We start from the raw sequence: 19,278 nt of genomic DNA, 5'->3' as shown, positions 1-19,278 counted from the left end.
AGAGTTGGAGTCGTTCAGCCTGGAGAAGAGAAGGCTCCAGGGAGACCTTCTAGCAGCCTTCCAGTACCTGAAGGGGCCTACAGGAAAGATGGTGAGGGACTGTTTATCAGGGAGTGCAGTGACAGGACAAGGGGTAATGGCTTTAAGCTGAAGGAGGGTCGATTTAGATGAGATATTAGGAAGAAATTCTTTACTGTGAGGGTGGTGAGGCACTGGAACAGGTTGCCCAGAGAAGCTGTGGAGGCCCCATCCCTGGAAGTGTTCAAGGTCAGGTTGGATGGGGCTTTGGGCAACCTGGTCTAGTGGAGGGTGTCCCTGCGCATAGCAGGGGGCTTGGAACTAGATGATCTTTAAGGTTTCTTCCAACTCAAACCATTCTATGACTCTATGATTCTGCGATTCTAAGAATTATGTTGCCACTGTGGGTAAAAATTGTTGTTTACCTACCTAATGTATACTGTAGATTGAATTTGACTTTCCCTTAGCTTTTGTCTTATGTTTGTGACCCATTCTTCATTGACCAAATGAAAAAAAGAAAAAAAAAAAAAAGAAAAATCAATGAAAATATTTTACGAAAAGGCTCTAGAAAAACTCAGTATAAGAAAAAAAAAAGAACATTAATTCAACACTGTAATTATCAAGCACTCTTAAGGCATAAAACTTCAAGGTTGAAAGATCAGTTTCAATACCACCTTCTAGCATTTATGCTTTAAAATATATCTATGCCCCAGACAATTACTTAATAAGGTAAGTTCAAATTGTCTCTTCTCTCCTGGACAGAATATAGTAATTAAAACCAAAAAAAGACATTAAAGTTTAAACCAACTAGCTCTTCTTCCCCTCAACCCCTCAGACTACCTTGTGAAAAACATCAAATTTTATCATGACCTTCCATCTCCACATGTCCTTACACAAAAGGTTCGATTTCTTTCCTACACATACCTTCTAATTTAAAAATACAATGTGTTAAGGTAATGTTTTCAAGAACTCTGTAATTGTTTTCAGCCTCTTCTTTTGGAAAAAAAGATCTATGCAATTGTTCCATCTTTCCATACACTTCACTATTAATATCAATACCCGTCAGGTGGGGGTTTTTTTTGTTTGTTTCTTTTTCAGTCTTCTGTCCACTTTCAGTGAAGTTAAACATAGATCTCTAACACTCCTTCAACACTTTGTGGAACTCAACAGCTGGATAGACAAGGAAAGTCAACTTAGAACCTTCAGTGAAGGAATGCTACAGCAGATTCAACAATTGTAGTTCTCAATCAGGAAATTACTAGCTAGTTTAGGGAAGGGGGAAACGTAGTCTTTAGTGTATATTTGGGGTCGATCATGGACCTGGGAGGGTCTTGGACAGATTAATTAATGGGAGACAGACACATGCTGTGATTATCCAAGAGCAGAGGAGGACAGGAGAAATGGATAAGCTTCTTTGGTTCTGCTCCCCAAGAAATAACTCTTTGATACTGCTGGCAATTTCCCAGCTGGAAACAAAATATTATTGCAGATAATTTTTTATAGCAAATTTAGAGCTAGGCATAGATGCACTGATTAAATTATAAAATGAAACAAATCTCTGTCTCTGGAGTTTTCACTGGCTTTATTACCTAAACAGGTGAAGAATAGAAGTAAGAACCAGGAAAAGGGAAGGGGAGGAAGCAAGTAGTTCTGTCTTATCCAAGGACACATTCTGGTTCCATCTTGTCCATCCACAGCTGTTATCAAATAGATTAGTGGCAATATGCTATTCTAAGTCAGAATTAATCATCTTTTCATTTTCTAGCTCTATTGAAATTGAAGGAGATGATAATTTCTTATCAAGTTCTAAAACACAGCAGATATTTTTAAATAGAGAAATAGGCTAAGATGTTGTGAAATAACAGCCTCCCCTGAGGCTGATTTGCATAGTTTAAATGCTCTGAAGTGCTATACTCTGGACGTTCAGTAACAAATCATGAGATTCTGATGAAACCTATTGCGTGGCCTAGCTTAAATCTATGAGGCAATTATAGCCTGAAAATCTGTTTTCCTTGATAAATCCACATGGGAAGTCTTCTGCAGATTTGCATGAGACTATGCAAAAGATGGGTTTCTGATGTATTCCCTTCTTTTACTTGCATCCTGAATATCTTTCTTCCTCTCCTTTCGCAACATCAGGAGAGCATGCTGAAGCAGACAAATAATTTCCCTATATAGTCAAGGGAACGTACTGTTCTACTCCTTCAATTCAAGGGATTGTTTTTAAAATAACAGTAACAGAGACTTTCTGCTTATTACAGTGCTGCCTTTCACTTCATTAACTTTAAGTTGTTTCACTAAAACAGTTGCCTGGATTTGCAAAAACCCGTAAAGATATGTCCACACCATATAATTTGTAAAGAAAGTAAAACTCAAAGTTAAAAAGAGCGCATATAACAGGCCCTGTAAACATATATAAAATGCGGCCTGAAGACATCCCAGAAAAGTTCAAAGAAAAATCTTTAAGTTTTACTGAGCATTGTTTTAGAATATTTCATGTTTTGATGTACCAATATACCAAGCACACCTGTTTCACTGCTGAAAAGCATATCACTCATTAACACTGCAATTCCCACTGCCTCTAACTAGGCTTTCCTGTAAGAAAATTTTTGAGCGCAGATTCCCCAACTATTCATTCACACAGTCAGTTTGCAGGAGTGCCTTAAAATATGACACAAAAATGTCCTTATTGATTACTGATTTGGTCCATGTGAGGAAAGTCTTAGATGTGCTGTGGCTTTAGAGAGCTCTCCAAAGTTTCCCATGCTGACAAGTAGAGACAACCTGCACTCAAGAATGCCACCAGCTGGAATGCATTGATTTTATCAGCATATCTCTCTGGAGACAAATATGGCTTAGACTGCATCACTTGTGTTGCCGTGTCATCAGTACTGACACCCTCTTTAAAAAAGCATGCTTCTCTTTCAGCTATAACATGAGAACACTGCTCTTTTATAATGGTTTCACCTGGTTGAGAGAGGTAAGCCAGGGTGATTTGAAAATCAGAAAACTGCCATATACATGAAGTAGAAAGGGGTCCCATGCTTTCCCTTCTGCTGAAAACTTCACAAAGCAAATCTATATCTGTACAAGCTTCTGAGTGCCATGATGGCACTTCAGAGATAACAGAACAAGGAAAAAAGCTAGCTGAATGTTTAAAGAAGGTAATAGTCATACAGATAGGCAAATGATGTCCAAAGATGGTCAAGAAAGTCATTCTGTCTTGCATACGCTGTGTTCAAAAAGGCTGCTATTTTGTGAGCATAAACAGTAATTTCTTCAAACGCATATGTAATCTTCAGAGTAGCAGTTCACCTGCCTATGATGCAAAGCCTAATTAGGTGCAGCACAGCACCACAACTTTGGATTGATTTTAGTGAGAAAATTGGTAAGGTGTGAGAAAATATCTAAGCCTGCCAAGACAAGAAAAGAAATGTAAAAACAGACAGAATGATAGTAGCTGCTCAAGGGCTCAGTAAGAAACTACTGAAATGAAAAGCTATAAAAACTCTATGGAAAAAAAAAAAAAAAGGATCAGAAGGTGGAAACTCAGCAACATCATGGATTAATCCATTCCAAGAAGCAGTGGAGGCTGACCTGTCCCCAAATGACTGATGACAACCTGGGCAGCAAAGATATATCCTGTGTCTCACTGGGAATACTGACCATATTAATACCTAGCCTAGCAGCGTGTTAGTCCTAGTTATCTACTGCATGTATTAGCCAATAAAACAAAGCTGTGTATTCTAAAATTGCATAAATCTTGTTTGCAAAGTCTCTTTGTGCACAGCAAAAGATGCCTACCCCAAAAGTAATCCAGCGAGGAAGGAATATCATAACCCAAAAGTGGAGGAAAGGTAGGTCTCTCACTCAAAAGACAATTCCAGTGAAGATGGTATCACAACATTCTCATGAAGCTCCTGATTGACAGACCACCAGCTCTATAGGCCCTCCATCAGTAAGGGACCTCCACCAATCTACAATGGGATATGGCCCATTGTATCCCAGTAAACCTCTCTCTGTCAGACTGGTGCTGAGGACACCTGGACCATAAATTTTTCTACTAGGTATCCAACAACCAGTAACTCTCCATCTAGATGCAGTCTGCAATCAGCCAGCCACTGTCCTATATTCATAATAACATAGCAGAACTGGAGTTAAACCTGCCTTTGTGCACTGACTTGAACCAGGAGTTAATCCTGGATCCCAGGAAGCCAGCCCTAATAGCATCTCAGGAGCAGAACAGAAGAAGTAGGGTAAAAAATGGGGACACTAAAAGGGAAAACCTGATCTACCAAACTGTGCCCTTTCCCAAAAAAGAGAGGCAGTGGAGTAGAAAGAAGAGTTGCAGTACTATGAGCTGAATGTACCCGCAGCTTGAGGAACAGTACCAGTGGGAACTACTGATGGTTGACTTCAGAAGACTGCCTGCCTGCTCCTTGCCTCCATTCCTTTCTGTCCTCATTCCTTCTTCACCTATGATGAAACCAACCTACCAGTCCCATGGTCCTAGACATGAAGAGTGAGACAGATGTCTGACACCTACCTGCAAAGCCTTCTGCATAAATGGTACCCAGTCTTGGAACAGTTAACGTACCCATGACAGCATGTTGTAGAGCTGTTTGGTCAGTAACAAGGCCAGCAGGGGAAGAGAAAATTCAAACCAACAACCTCAACCTTAAGTTTCAGAGCAGCCTGGGTTCAATTCAACCTCCTCTACCTAGTTTTACATAATTTGCAAAATGTTTTCCTAAATTAGGTGCTCAAATTCAGTATTATTTGTTGTGGCCACCACACAGTAAATCAGTCATTTCTTTATATTAAAATTTAAAATCTTCCTCACAAATAAATCCAGTTATTTACAGTATCTAGAAGATTTTCAAGAAATTGTAAATCAAGAATTGTTAACCTTGTTCTTCCATATGCTAGCATGTGCACCATGGGCATTAGAGGTCACTCTCACTGACAGAGGTAGCTTTTGTCTTGATACTAGGCTGCATAATTCCTGAATGAGTCTGTGTAGCACCAGTAATTAATGTACCACAACTTATGAACTACTCAGGTGAATAGTACATCTGTTGAACAGTTTTGCTCAGAAAAGTGAAACTTGATAGTTTCAAAAGGTGAAAATGCAGGGAAGGCAATAACATTAATGAAAGAAAATAAAAACTAAAGAAAAGTAGCAAAAGTTCATTGCAAAGAAGGAAGACTTGAATAGATAAAACAGGAAAATACTTAGACTAAGGAAGCTCAAAGGAAATCTGGCACCTGAATCCACCAGCATTTCAATGGAACTCTAATTCCTTCAGTTTCCCTGTGAAAATGTGTGCCAAAAAGAAGGAAATGTTGAATCTGAAACCCTGAAAAGAAGGAAAACACTTCTTTTTTTAAGTGAATCAACTAATTATTGTAACTTATTTCATTTTGATTTGCAGTGAGGTCTCAGTGTATGGGGGGGGGTGTGTCTTTCTTTGCTAGTTAATTTTATTATTAATAACCATTTATGAAGATAAAAATAGGATAGTATTGCATATCTACCAGGCTGTTCAGTCTTTTTTATCACTTGAATGTCCCTTTCCTACAGAATCTGTTATATGAATATTGACTACTTTCTGATACAACCTCTGATGTAAGTTATAAAGTGTAAAATTATTTCTGCTTGTTGTGAGTGACCAAACCATGGTCACAGAATGCAGTTAAAACATGGAAAAGGAAAGAGAGCTTAACATTTTCCAACATCTTTTCAAAATAGTCTGCTAGAACAGAGAACTATTTCTCATAGCTCTTTTTTTCTAGCTCTTCAAGTCATTTTGTGATAATGAAAGCATTATAAAAGAGACAGTCTTCCTAGGAACTAAGACAACCAGGAAAATCGAGTATATTATTTTCATTGTTTTTCAGTCTTTGGAAGCAATCACAAATAATACCAGATTGTACATGCAGAATTAATGGAAGAAAAAAGCAGATGCAAATAAGTGTAGAATTAAAGAATTAAGTCTTGAAATCTGACATTTTAGGGAAATGGCCTGAGGCTCTGAACAAAATTTATGCCATTTCTTAGGTAAAATTAGTTTAAAAGCCAAATTATCTATAAGCATAGTGGACTGTACATGATTTAAAAAGTAAACTAAAATGCTTTCTTAAATGTTGTTGAATAAAATATGAAACTATAATACTAACATGCTTCCAAAGTGCACACACAGAATTTTAACATCTCAAATCTGATTGCCATCGAAGTGGTTTAACACTGCAGGCAGCTTTTTGGAAAATGTCTCCTGACGGTGTATACATTTACGGAATATATTTTATCTTTCCTTCCTAATGTGCTTGTGAGAGTCAATAAATACATGTATTTTACACTACAACAAAGTTAGAAGGCAAAATTAAATAACTGATCATAGAGATCTCAGTAAAAAGGAAAAAGAGATGAACATGGAAGAGGTGACATGACAGCTTTAGAATATAAAATGAAATGTGGAGAGAGATGTCTAAAAAATTAGGTTCAGCTAACTGCCCCGTTTCCTGTTCTTGTTTGAGGTAACACCAAGTTGTTCACAACAGACAGGCTTATTGACCACCTGGAAGACCAGCTAAACCATAAAATGCGATGCGTGGAGGTTGAATGCAAAATGTGATCATAGCTTCACTATTAGGACGGGATGAAGTAATGCAGTCTGTGTTACTGGGAAACAGCACCAAGCAGTCCAGAAGACTTACGTTGCTACTCTGAAGCCAAGGCAGGGAAAAAAGATAGTCCATCATGAGTAACAATTTCACACCATGACTAGTATTTTCTCTTTTTTGTAAAAGTATGATGAAAAAATTATTCCAGGATTCTCAGCCTATCTCACTATTTCTGGATTTCTCCCTTCAGTTTTTAGAGGCAGTGAGGAAAAAACCAAGTTATTAATTAGCTGCAAACACAGTTTTCCCACAAGTATAAATGTTGCTCATAAAATGATCTAGCCATTACATTCCAGCAAGCCTACTAAGAAGAATATTTGGTTCCAACACGTTTTCAAAGTATTCTTTCTTCGTTATAGGGAACAGTGGTAAAGCAGTAACACCTGCATCTAATCCACACTTCATCTACCGTTCAGTGTAGGGAAAAAGAAGCACAGAGTCTTTCCATAAAAACGATTTTTAACATGACTCCACTGTCCCTGACTTGCGAGTGAGACCAGGTGCTAAAAAAAAAAAAAAGCATGCATTCACTGGTCTTATGGCCTCTCAACAAGGGAGATTAGGCTGCAGAATTCTCAGAGCAGAAGATTTACATCATGAAAATATTCAAGATACAAAAGAATAAGTAGTGGAAAGTACAATATATAAAGATTGCTCTGCTGCTCCAATATTTCTGTCAAGTGGTTGTTCTGTCAGTTTTACTATGTACATGAATCAGACTGTTTTGGACAGTTCCTCACTCCTTCTGTGAAAAAAATAAATATAATCTCATGACAACAGTTATAACTTTTATATATGCCTGTGTAAAATGTACAAATAGAAAATGATATGATGTCCAGATCAATTCTTACATCTTCTTTTTCCTCTAAAGTCTTCTTTCTATATCACCCAGAAATATTGTTGAGCTATAGTAAGCTTCAAGGAGAGAAAACAAAAACAGTTTCTTGCTGGGAACAGCAAGGTCTGCAACATCCTTTACAAAATAAGGGAGTGGCAAGTATATCTTCAGAAAAATCACATTATATGGCAAATTTTTGAATGGAATTGAAAACAAGTCACCCTCATTTAATTTTCTAACTCAGGTCTTTAATTTGAGATAGATACCATTTCTTCAAGGAAAATTATATGGCTTATTCTGATATCTATATTAACATGAAATGGATGCTCACACATATATTTGTGTGGGATATTAGCAGGGAAAACTACTTCCCTTGGTAAATAATTTGAGATATGAATAATTTATCTGTATGTTTTGAAATTAGAAAGCATATCTGAGAAGTAATCTATAAAAATAAATTATACAGAAAAATATTTAAATATTATGTGTAAATACAGAAATCTACCTATCTATCTCCTATACTTCAGCAATGAAAAACTTGTAATGAGTAAAATATGCTAATTCTGTGGTAATCCAGGCTTTACCATAGCACTAGATAAATCAAATAAATCACTTTCTATAATATAAAAATCATAAATAAAATTTGGTATAATTACAACACTAAAGGTAATTCACTCCTTTCTTACCCTATCTCAGATCAAATGTGACCAGCAATATCATCTAAAATTTAATTAAAAAAATAAACCAAATAGTTTAATTATTTCCAGATAGTTCAGGTTTATAGTTTCTAGATTTTATTTTCACATTTGAAATTATCAGGAACAACATAGGAAAATACAGAAAATAGTAATTTGCAACAGAAAAACTATCTTAGGGGGGAAAAAAGAAAAAAAGCCCAAAGAAATAAAAAAAAAACCAAACAGTTGAAAGGACTGACAAATCTGAAGAGAGAGAGAAGCATATCTAGAACCAAATAATTATGAAGTCTATTTCCTATTTTGTTTTCTGTTGATTCAGTAAAAATTAAAAGCCGTTATAAATGGTTAACTCATTTATTTTGGGAATTTCTTACCTCTTTCTTTTCTCCTAGGAGAAAAACTAGAAAACTTGGAAAAAAATATTTTAAAAAGAAATTTCTTAGCTATTACATGATTTTCCTGTCTGGTACTTCAGGTTTTAGGAAACTGTGACTTATTACAGGATAAATTGATAAAATAAGTATTGATAATAGTTTAAATATTTTTAAAACATTACTTTTCAAGTGTATTCATTTGCACTAAATACAAAAACATGCAATTCCTCACTAAAAAAACATTTAAGAAGCTTTTCAATTTAAATTTAATTAAGACTTTTAACAATTGCAGCTTTTCTACCTAATATTTCACAAACATTTTTATAGTGGTGTTGCTCATCTTAACAGTCTATATTTATTTGGATTTAATCTCTTAATTCAAAGTCTTTCCTAGGAATACATCAAGACTGCATTACTATATGGGCTCCTTCACCCTTTTTATACCACATTGTAGCACCTATTATGAGGTCAGGTAGCATCCCTCTTGTTTCTTTTACACATAATCATCTCTTTGATATCCCACATGAAATTTGTGCTTTGACGGTAAGACATTATTTATAAAAGAAATCATATTTCAAAAGTCCAAGAAAATCATTGCAGGAGGGAGGATAAAATAACCATCAAAAAATGAAAAATACACACTTCAGAAGAGTTTACTGGATGCACCTCTTATTATTATATTACTTATTTAAGTAAAACAAACAAACTTCATTGACATGAGGCTAATTCTTGTTTCCATGAGGAGCCAGATTCAACACATCAACTGATGAGTTGCACTCATCAAAACACAAAGTTTTATACACACTCTAGATTTCAGGGGCCATAAAAGATCACACCTTGTAAAAAATTCAAAGTAGGACTGAAGAAATTACATACCTCGTGGCTGTTTAAGCAGAAGATGGAAAACAGATTCCTTACTGGTGGACTTGGATAGGGCAGATGATACATCGAGATGACAACTGGACTGCTCTTGATCTGAATAAATAAATAAATAAATAAATAAATAAATAAATAAATAAATAAATAAATATTCAGGGAAACTAATTTAGAAGTCAAAATTGATTGAACAATTTTCCTAATAAAGTAGCTTCATAGACAGAGGTTTTAAAAAATATATTCTCAAATGGAAGGACATGGGCCTTTTTTTTCCCCTTTGCTTAAAGGTTCTCTCAGTATTTTTCTCACTGTGATGAAGAAAAGTAAGATACATTATGGAGATCTCCTTAAATAGAATTAAGATAAAATAACACACCACCAAGAAAAAAAAAAACAAAATTCAAAATGTTTTCAGTTAAATAACATCTAGAGGTTACAAAAGAAACTGTTTTCTAGATTAAAAAAAAATTAAATGGCCAAGAAGTTTCATGGTGATATGAAACACGTAAGAGAAAGCTTGAGAGAAACAGGTTCAGGACCAGCAGTACTGCAACAGTAGCAGACAAGAATTGTTTTCTTGATGAGAAGTTACCAGATCAACTAACAGGTTACTTCACAGAGACAGAGAATTTAGACATTATTTTGATTGTTTTCACTGATTACTGTCAATGTTGTGGATAAATGAAAAATGAGATAAGAAAAACTGGTTTAAGTCCAATTTTATAAATGGGTTTTGGAGCTGTTCAAGCAGCCAAAGGTGTCTTGCTACATGAATTGACACTTGCAGGAAATGCCTTGTAGGAAATATATCTGGCAGTTAACTCCAAGAAATTTGCAATCTATAGGGAAATACTTGAAGAATTGAAGGGCCCTTTCCAAATTTTAAAAGATGAGTGCATAAGAAAAGCCTACCCAATTATTTTAATATATCAATAAAGCAACTATATTGCTATCCTTGACCTGAGATACTGCAATGGCAGAAACAAGGCTGTTGTGAAATCTTTCCCCATAATGCTAATTATTCTGAAGGAATTCTTTTCTATTTTTTTGTCTGTAATGCTAATGAGCAGAATACTATAAATTTCCTCTACTAGAAAAGTTTTCCAAAGTTTTAAATATCTGTTACTTATATCTTCTTTATATCCATCGACATATTCAGCTAAAAAGTAATTTTCACAGAACTAGTTAACTAATACCCGGAAAACTTTTTTTTTTCCTCTGAAAAATAATTTCACTGTATAAAATTAAGAGCACTAGATTATGCTTTTTGATGTTTCAAAAATGTATTTATCAGTTCAGATCTTCATTTATACATTTCACATTATTTTTTAAATTGGTAGCTAATGTCACAGTTTGAATTATGCCACAATCAGCACAAAGGGATGTTAGCAATTTTATTCTAAACTGCTTATCCACATTCAAAACTGATTTGCAAATAATAGATTTCTTCACATTCGTATTACTTCATTCTAACAGTGACTTAAATATAGGCAATAATACTTCTGTCCAATGTATTTTGCCTGAAAGAAAAATAACTGTTAGTAGCAGACTTTCTTTGAGTGCATAATAAAGTTACATAATAAGGTCAGAAAACATTTTGAAAACATTTTGCAAGGCACATTTAAAAAGTGGCAATCCTAGTTTGGAAATCTTTGTATGGAAAAAGACATGGACAAGCTACACTGCATGCAACCTTAATTTGGAAATGAGGTGTTTTCATAACCAACAATATGAGACAGCTATTTTAACGTGACTGTGCACACGCCCCTCCCAAAAGCAATCTTATACAGTGCCACAGATACCAGGTTTGATAACACAGATAACACTAGATTCCAGAGACAAATCTGTTTACCTCCCTTATCCAATTCCTAATTACCACTGTAGCTTTACTCTTTTATTTGACCATGGCCCTTCAAATTTTGCACTTTTTTCCTGTAACTTCAAAATACATTTGGCCCATTGAAAACATGAAATTAAATTATCTATGATGTCAACCAAAATAAAGAATTATAGGTACTAATGAACCACTAATGCTTAGGGACAATCCTTATACAGATGAACTCTGTGGGGTCTGGTTTATGCTGGAGATTTCAGTAGTATCAATTATTTATATCAGTTCAGTTACTTCCACAAAGTCATAGTAGAGAAATTATACAATTATATTTATAGAAGAGCAGTAACATTCAACTTGAAACAGCTGAACTAGTACAAATGGTCGCTAAACCATCTGTAACAGGAGTTTGCACACTCTGTAGCTCTGATCATTGGCTCATATTGGGGAAAATTACCTGCTGTCAGACATTAGTCCCATGAATATTCTTAATGTAGCTATGAATGATTATGTGAATAAGAGCTGCAGACTTAAGCCACAGATATGTATCTAAATCCTGGGAAGCAAACTTATTGCTATTAAATTCCATAAGTTTTAGGAGGTCCGAGATTTCATCCCTTCATCACAAATTATCAGATGGTAGGTAGTTCTACTTGCTCTACAATTATCCAAAATAAAGGACAGTTTGTGCTACAATATCAGTCAAAATTCACAGAAAGAAACATTTCTGAGGAATAATGCTCTTGGGTTTGAGAAAGCTTCAGAAAGGCAAATAACAGCTTCAGAAATGGTCCAGATATGACAATTCCAAATTAATTTCTATTTTCATTCCTGAATTATGCAATTCTAAACATAATTTCACATCTATCTAGGGCAGAAACTGCCTAAGGAATGTTACTTGAAAACAAGAAACTGTAACCTTTAAAGCAGTAAGTAAATCTATAAATGTTGATGTTTATTGCTTGTGCACTTTAACTGAGATGCCCTATTTTCATTGTTAACACTTTTAATTCTCTTAAGAAAGTGGCAAATGATCTGAAACACAATTTGTAAAAATCAAGATCAATCAAACATTTCATTCTGCCTTCTGGCTTGCTACTCTATGTCGATTTCCCCAGTCTGCCCTCTCTCTGGCCTCCAATAATACCAGCAATAAGCATGACGAGTTCAGCATAAGATTAAATAAAGGAAGGCATTCCAGTAACTTTCTTTAATGCTAAAATATCAGCTAAGAGGTTTCAAAGTGGTAGTAGCTTTTATATATATATATATATATACACACACACACACACTGGTTTATATCACTAAACCTACAGTTTTAAGTGCTGTTCTCAGAGATGGATTCAAAACTTTCTGTGAATGAGTTACCTGCTGGCAGGATCATTTCTATTCTTCGGATTAACATTTTTCAGGAAAAAACAGGTTTTAAGAATTACTAGGCTGTCTCTCTTTAAGGAATAAATTAAGACTACTTTCTATTTCAGACTAACACGTTTGAGTTTAACTAATTCAGATGGAGGGTTATTATTGTTATGTCTGAAGTAATATTACTGTCATTCTTAATTAGCTTGTACTTTCCTACGTGTGTTCTTGCACTGCTGCGAAAGATCCTAGGGCAAAAATAGGTTCTTCATGTTAAAACACACTAAAATAAAGTGTAGATTATCACAGCATAGGTAAGAGATATGGTCTTCTCCATAACTTAGGACTGTAAATGGTCTTGAAATAATGTTCAGTTTTGGACGTCTCATTAACAAATGGATACAAGCAAAACAAATGGGGGGGGGGGGCAGAATGGGGAGGAGGGGGGAGGAATTTGTGGAAAAGCAAGTTCAGAACTACCAAAGTTCAGTTCTTGATAGGAAAGGATGTGTACTAGAAGTAATGTACCCGTAGTAGGATAACTTTCTCACCAGACTGATTAGCCTTGTGGGATGGGAAATTCATTCTTAATGTTGAAAAAGAACAAGTTAATTAGCTTTTACTGTACACTGGGCTAACATATCTGCATTGCTATGGTATATACAATATCAAAGTTAGTATATTAAAATACTGTTTGCTTCATTTCCAGGTAAACTATAACTTGAGAACATGAAAGTTCAACTAAATATATAGGCCATTATGGAAATTATTTCCCAGGATATGTAAGGGCGAGAAATACTCAGCTGAACTTATGCCTCTACGACTTTGTTTATAAGACTAGAATTCTCTTCCTCTGGAAAGAGGAAATAGGAATTACAGTAAATACTCCTACAGAGAGCAAATCATAGCATTCACAACCACATCTAAAGACAGTTTGAATGCATAACTCAGTGTGCATAATATTATTGTGATTAAAAACAAGCAAACATTATTTACAGGTCACCAGCAGCAACTGAATTTGAATATTACATACTAAGCTGATCAACAAATTCAAGACAGCTTTTAAAGGACAAGTATGGTTTTACTTCCATAAGGATCATAGTACACAATTTGTTTTTTTCAAGGAAAACTTTTCATAATTCCACAGATCACAGAAACTTTAGATCATCATCATGTCAGGTCTACTTATGTTTAAAGAAAAAAGACTGAAAACTTCTGATGCATAAAACTCAACATCAGTCTTTCACTGTCTAAGTCGGTTGCCTCTGAATTGTCTCTATTACTGAAAATCACCCTGGGACAAATTAATGCTCTATAGTTAGAAAGATGACTATGTTTTCACTAATATACTTGAACAATGCAGGTTCTGCTAATGTTTCTCAGAATATTACAATTCACTAGGTTTTAGTTCCAATATTTAAGCACTATAAATAATTTCTAATGAAATTACATTGTGGATAAGTTTGACTGTTCTTTTCCATTATTTTGTGAATAGCACATCAGATGATTAGCTTTTTTACAAATAATACTTAGCAGTATCAGAGTAGTAAACTGCCCTATCCAGCACTAGATTTATGCTCAACAAGCCAAGCAATTTGCTTCTCATAATTGCTCTTGTTGTTGTACAAATCAGAATACCAGCTTGCACTTTACACTAGAATAAAGCATGCTGCACTCCATGAGGTGCAATGGGAACCTTGTTACCACGTGCGTAACACACACCTACACTTCAAGAGATTATATAATCAGTTACTTCCTGGTCAAGTAGGGTGGGTTGCACACATAGTAATTCACAGTGCTTCTGTAAGTGTCTGAGCTAAGATAAGTACAAAGGGTAGATGGAATGAGAGGGGAAAATACAAAGGTTTAACATTTTAGAAGGAAAATTGCATTACTAACAATGTAAAAGTTTACTGTATCTTCAGCTGCTCCAGGGATGATGAGTCGATGAACAAGAGAAATTCAAAAAAGAGGTATACCAACCATTTATCAAGGTACCTCTGGACCGAAGCTCTACCATTCATCATGTCAGCCATTTTCCCTAATTTACATTATACTCTCTGTCATCATCCACGTTGTTAATAAAGGTCTTGAATAACATGGGCCCCCGTGCTGACCCCTGGGGTACTACACTCATTACCAGCCAGCAGCTGACTGTCAAGATGTTCGTCACTATCATTTGAGAGCAACAGATCAGCCAAGTTTCAACCCACTCAGCAGTCTGTTCATCAAGCCTAGACTTCCTTAGCTTCCAAAGAATGCTACAGGAAACAGTGACAAAAGCCTTATTAAATGATGGTATATTACATCCACTGCTCCTCTCTCATTTGCATAATCACTCATTTCTGTATAGAAGGCAATCATGTTAGTGAATCATGATTTGCACTTAACAAATCCATTTGACTACTCCTGATTACCTTCTTGACCTTCATGTGCTTGGAAATGGACTGCAAGAGGATGTGCAATTCATGGGCTACACAGACCACAAAAGGATGTGTCCAATGATTCTACCGGGGCTGAGGTGAGGCTGATCAACCTATCACTCCCTAAGTTGTCCTTCTATCATTTTTAAAAGGAGGAAATAACATAGCCTTTTCCCAGTCAACAGAAACATATCCTGATCAGCATGAATTTTCATAGAAGACCACAACCTCACAATCATGTTGGCCAACTCTTTTATCACTCTGTGAATTTCATCTGGACTTGTGGATCTAAATACATCCAGCTGCTCTGAAGAGTCCACAGCCTGTTGCTCCCCTGTGAGCTGCCTATCTCCCTTTTAAACCAAGTACGTACTTTGGAAGCAAATTTTGCTTGCAAAGACTAAGGCAAAAAAACCCCAACCATTGAGCACTTCAGCCTTTTCTGCATTGTCCATAACTAGTTGATTCCCCCTGCGCCCCATCCATCAATGGAATTATCTCCATTTTCCCTAAGCTTCCTTATGCAACTAGCACACCTACTTGTGAGTCTATACTTTCATTCCCTGTTAGTCTTCACACCTGATGGGCTTTGGCCTTCCTGATTTTTTTGGTAAGTATGCTCATGGTACTTTTATATTCGCCTTTTGTTACCTTTTCTTCCTTCCACCTCATCCAGGTGTAGTACAAGGGAATATGTTATTGTCACTGCTAGTAACAAGCCATGGGGCTTTATATTAAGTCAACAGTACAAAGCATCAGGGACTTGTCACACCATGACGGACCACATAGCTGAAGTGCCAGCTGTTGCCTTATTTATTTTTCAGCTTCACCTTTGGGATGTGTAATTCTGTGTTATTACCCTAAATAAATCATACAAAATATGGTAAAGACCTAGCAAAACAAAGGGGTCATTGTGGAACTAAACCTGGGGACTAACAAGAAATCAAGTGTAGCAACAGATTCTTTTGGAAATATATAAAAATAATACCAAGTGGATCCAAGATTGAGAAGGAAGAAATTGACATTTTATCAGCATTTCCTTCCCAGTGAAGAACCTAGGATGTTGATGACTCTCTCTGATAATTTACTGTGAAGAAATACAAGGTAGATATGAGATTTGTGTATATCAGTTAGCAGCAATTAGTATTAATTGGATAATTTGGACTAAAAGTATCAGTGGTCAGGGCCCTGAGTTCAGCAATGTATGCTAATTTATCTGTCCAGCCAATAACCATCCTGTAGCCAATAGCCTCCTGTATTCAAGATCTGCTCTGATACAGTGCAACTGTATAATCTGGTGTCAGACTTCTGTGAAAACAGCTAAATCGTGAGTGAGTAGCATCTGGGGCCTCCACCCACTGGCTTGAATTACGTTTAAACTCAGGCTCCTGCTGTTGGTCCTTGCCCAAGCTATGTCTAGGTATGCTGTCTCTGGCCATACACCTTGCCAAGCCTAGCCTACTTGATTTTCTGGCTTGATCACAGACTCGCCTTCTCACTGTGGACTTGGCTGTCAGTCACCGGACTATTGGCTGAAATTTGTTATTGCCATAGACCTGATATGTTCCTGTTTGGATACTGTGGGATTGCAACCCTTGTTTGAAAGGCCTCTGCCAGTCTTGCTGTCACTTTTGGCTTCTGTCTCACTCTGTTTTGTGAAGCAGCCTGTTCTTTCTGCTCCCTGACTGCTAGTATCATCGTAGTTGGACAGATAATATCTCATCATTTGTATTTTGATTAAACCTAAGATTTTGATTAGACTGTTAATAAACTCTTAGTGCCACATATAAGATGTGTTTCTTTAGCCCACATATGTTGCACTGGATCCACAGCAGCTCATGATTCCTTTTTGTACGTTATTCACTGAGAAGGTGCCTGCATTGCTGGGTCTTCTGCTGAAATTCTCAGTCTTCCCAAGTAATGACTTCTGAGCTGTTAAAAAATTTTCTGCAAAACTCATCCAGCTCTGAGTACCCTTCTGTACTTTAGTGTACAGAGACTTGAATAAGTTGAATCATCTCATCGTCACGGTAGCCTAAGCTATACAAGTGACTGAATTTATTTTCTCTACTCTTCCTAAACAGCCTGCACCCATCCACAACCATGCTCCAACTGTGCACACTGTCACTGATTCTCTTTATGACTGTGATGACATTGCAGATTTGCAGCCGGCCTGGAATTGCTGCTGGTTTTCCTGTTTTCTGCCCAAGTTCTGTGCAAATGTATGCATAAATATTTGAGGAAAGAATGTCCACAGAACCTTCTAGACTCCTTCAATCTGTTCAATGTTTCTTTGGCTGTACAGGGAGTCTAGATCCATGTATTTGCTATATGAATGAACAGCAAGGTATAGCAACTGCAAGGTCAGATAAGCCTTGGCAATCTTTTCTTTTCTGCAGTATCTGATTTGAGTTCCAGGAAAGCAGCAAACTTCCTGGGATGATATGTTGTTATGGAAATTGGCGGTCTTTGTCCCATGGAGGAAGAAAACTTCAACCACCAGCACTCATTGCTTGCTGTTTAATAGTGCTGGTTCTAATCTGAAGACCCGAGATGCTCAGCCCAGACTCTTCCCCCCTCAATGGTGCTTTTTTTCCCCTTCCTCTTTTCCAGAGCTCTGAAACTATTCTTTAGAGGAACACCTGCAGATGGAAATGGAGACTTCCTCATTGCTGGGACTCTGTGTCTTCTTGATGCTTCTGTCTTCTCTTGGTCACAACAAACTGCTCAGCCTTGAAGGGTTTGGCTCTCGTTTCTGCAGAGTCTCTGCAAAGATCCTGTCAATCTCCTGTTCATTACCCTTGATGCATTAAAATTCCTGCATCTAGGACTCCAGGAAGTCTACCAGAGCACACATCTAACTGATGAGGTCATAACGCAGTGCCAGAGGAAACCTCAAGAACTCCCGACTGCCTCAGACCAGGGTTGCAGCATCCACCCTCAGGACATCCATTTGGATTACAGAAGTAATGATTGCAACATCAAGGTCCTGACAGTAGGTCTTGTGGTGTGTTGTCAATATTTACACATCCTTTTCTAGTATGAGCAGCACTTTTGAGCCTCCTGTATGTGCACTGAACTCCAACTGCTGCATCAACTGCCCTGTTACTGTGTGCAGACCCAATCTGCAATGCTCCTTGTCACTTAAGGGTGCCTAGATGCCAGATAAGTGGGAAGCTGGACACGACTCTGCTCCCCTCTCTGCCAGGTCCCCTGCTCAGCAGGTAAGCTCTGGCACTGTTCCTGAGATCCTGGCCATGATTTACTTAGCCTGTAAACAGTGGATCCACTGCATGCAGTTGCTTCCTTTACTATTGTCAAGAAGAGAACATCAACAGAAACTCAGAAGTGGTCTGATCATTTATGAATGGAACTCTATTTTGTAACAGTCATGAATGAAAATATTTTATCAGTTAATCATGGCAAACTGCACTAAAGTCTGCCAAAAAAACTTGGTCAGCAAAAGTATAGAGCACTCAGTCATGAGACCAAAATGCTCTTGACCAGGCACCATTTAGGTAAAAGAATCTCCAAAATCCCGCATATATTAACCGTATATGCAGCCAAAGCTGTATTTCTGTATTTCTAATTCATATCTCAGAAGGTTGTCTGGGTTTCACCAGGATATAGTTAAATTTTCTTACTAGCAGCTGGTATAGTGCTGTGTTTTAGATTTAGGATGAAAATAATATTGATAACATACTAATATTTTAGTTGTTGCTAAGCAGTCAAGGACTTTTCAGCTTCTCAACAAGAAGGCTGGGGGTGCCCAAGAAGCTGGGAGGGGACACAGCCAGGACAGCTCTGACCCAAACTGGCCTATGGGATATTCTATACCTTATGATGTCATGCTCTGTATATAACTGGGGGGTTGGCTGGGAGGTGTGTGGCTCAGGAATTAGCTGAGTATCAGGTACGGATGGTGAGCAATTGTGCTGTGCATCACTTGCTTTGTATATTATATTATTATCATCATCATCATCATCTTCTTCTTTTTCTGTCCTATTAAACTGTCTTTATCTCAACCCACAAATTTTACCTTTTTCTTTTGAATTCTCTCCCCCATCCCACTTAGGAGGGTGAGCGAGTGAACAGCTGTGTGGTTGTTTTAGCTGCCTGCTGGGTTAAACTATGACAACGTGTAATTGAAAAGCATGAGTTCAATGCAACAAAT

The 19,278-nt window shown here is 36.8% G+C and overlaps 1 protein-coding gene across 1 annotated transcript in view; it reads right to left on the bottom strand.

Annotated features, from left to right (window-relative positions):
• Nucleotides 1–19,278, bottom strand: part of CFAP47 (cilia and flagella associated protein 47) — a 360,776-nt gene that overhangs the window by 61,520 nt on the left and 279,978 nt on the right. Inside the window, exon 57 of the mRNA XM_075774464.1 lies at nucleotides 9,489–9,587. Coding sequence (XP_075630579.1) covers nucleotides 9,489–9,587 — 99 coding nt within the window. The remainder of the gene's footprint in view (nucleotides 1–9,488; nucleotides 9,588–19,278) is intronic.

The sequence above is a fragment of the Balearica regulorum genome, chromosome 1, assembly GCF_011004875.1.
Source record: "Balearica regulorum gibbericeps isolate bBalReg1 chromosome 1, bBalReg1.pri, whole genome shotgun sequence".
NCBI lineage: Eukaryota > Metazoa > Chordata > Aves > Gruiformes > Gruidae > Balearica > Balearica regulorum.
This window is presented reverse-complemented; position numbering and strand designations above follow the sequence as displayed.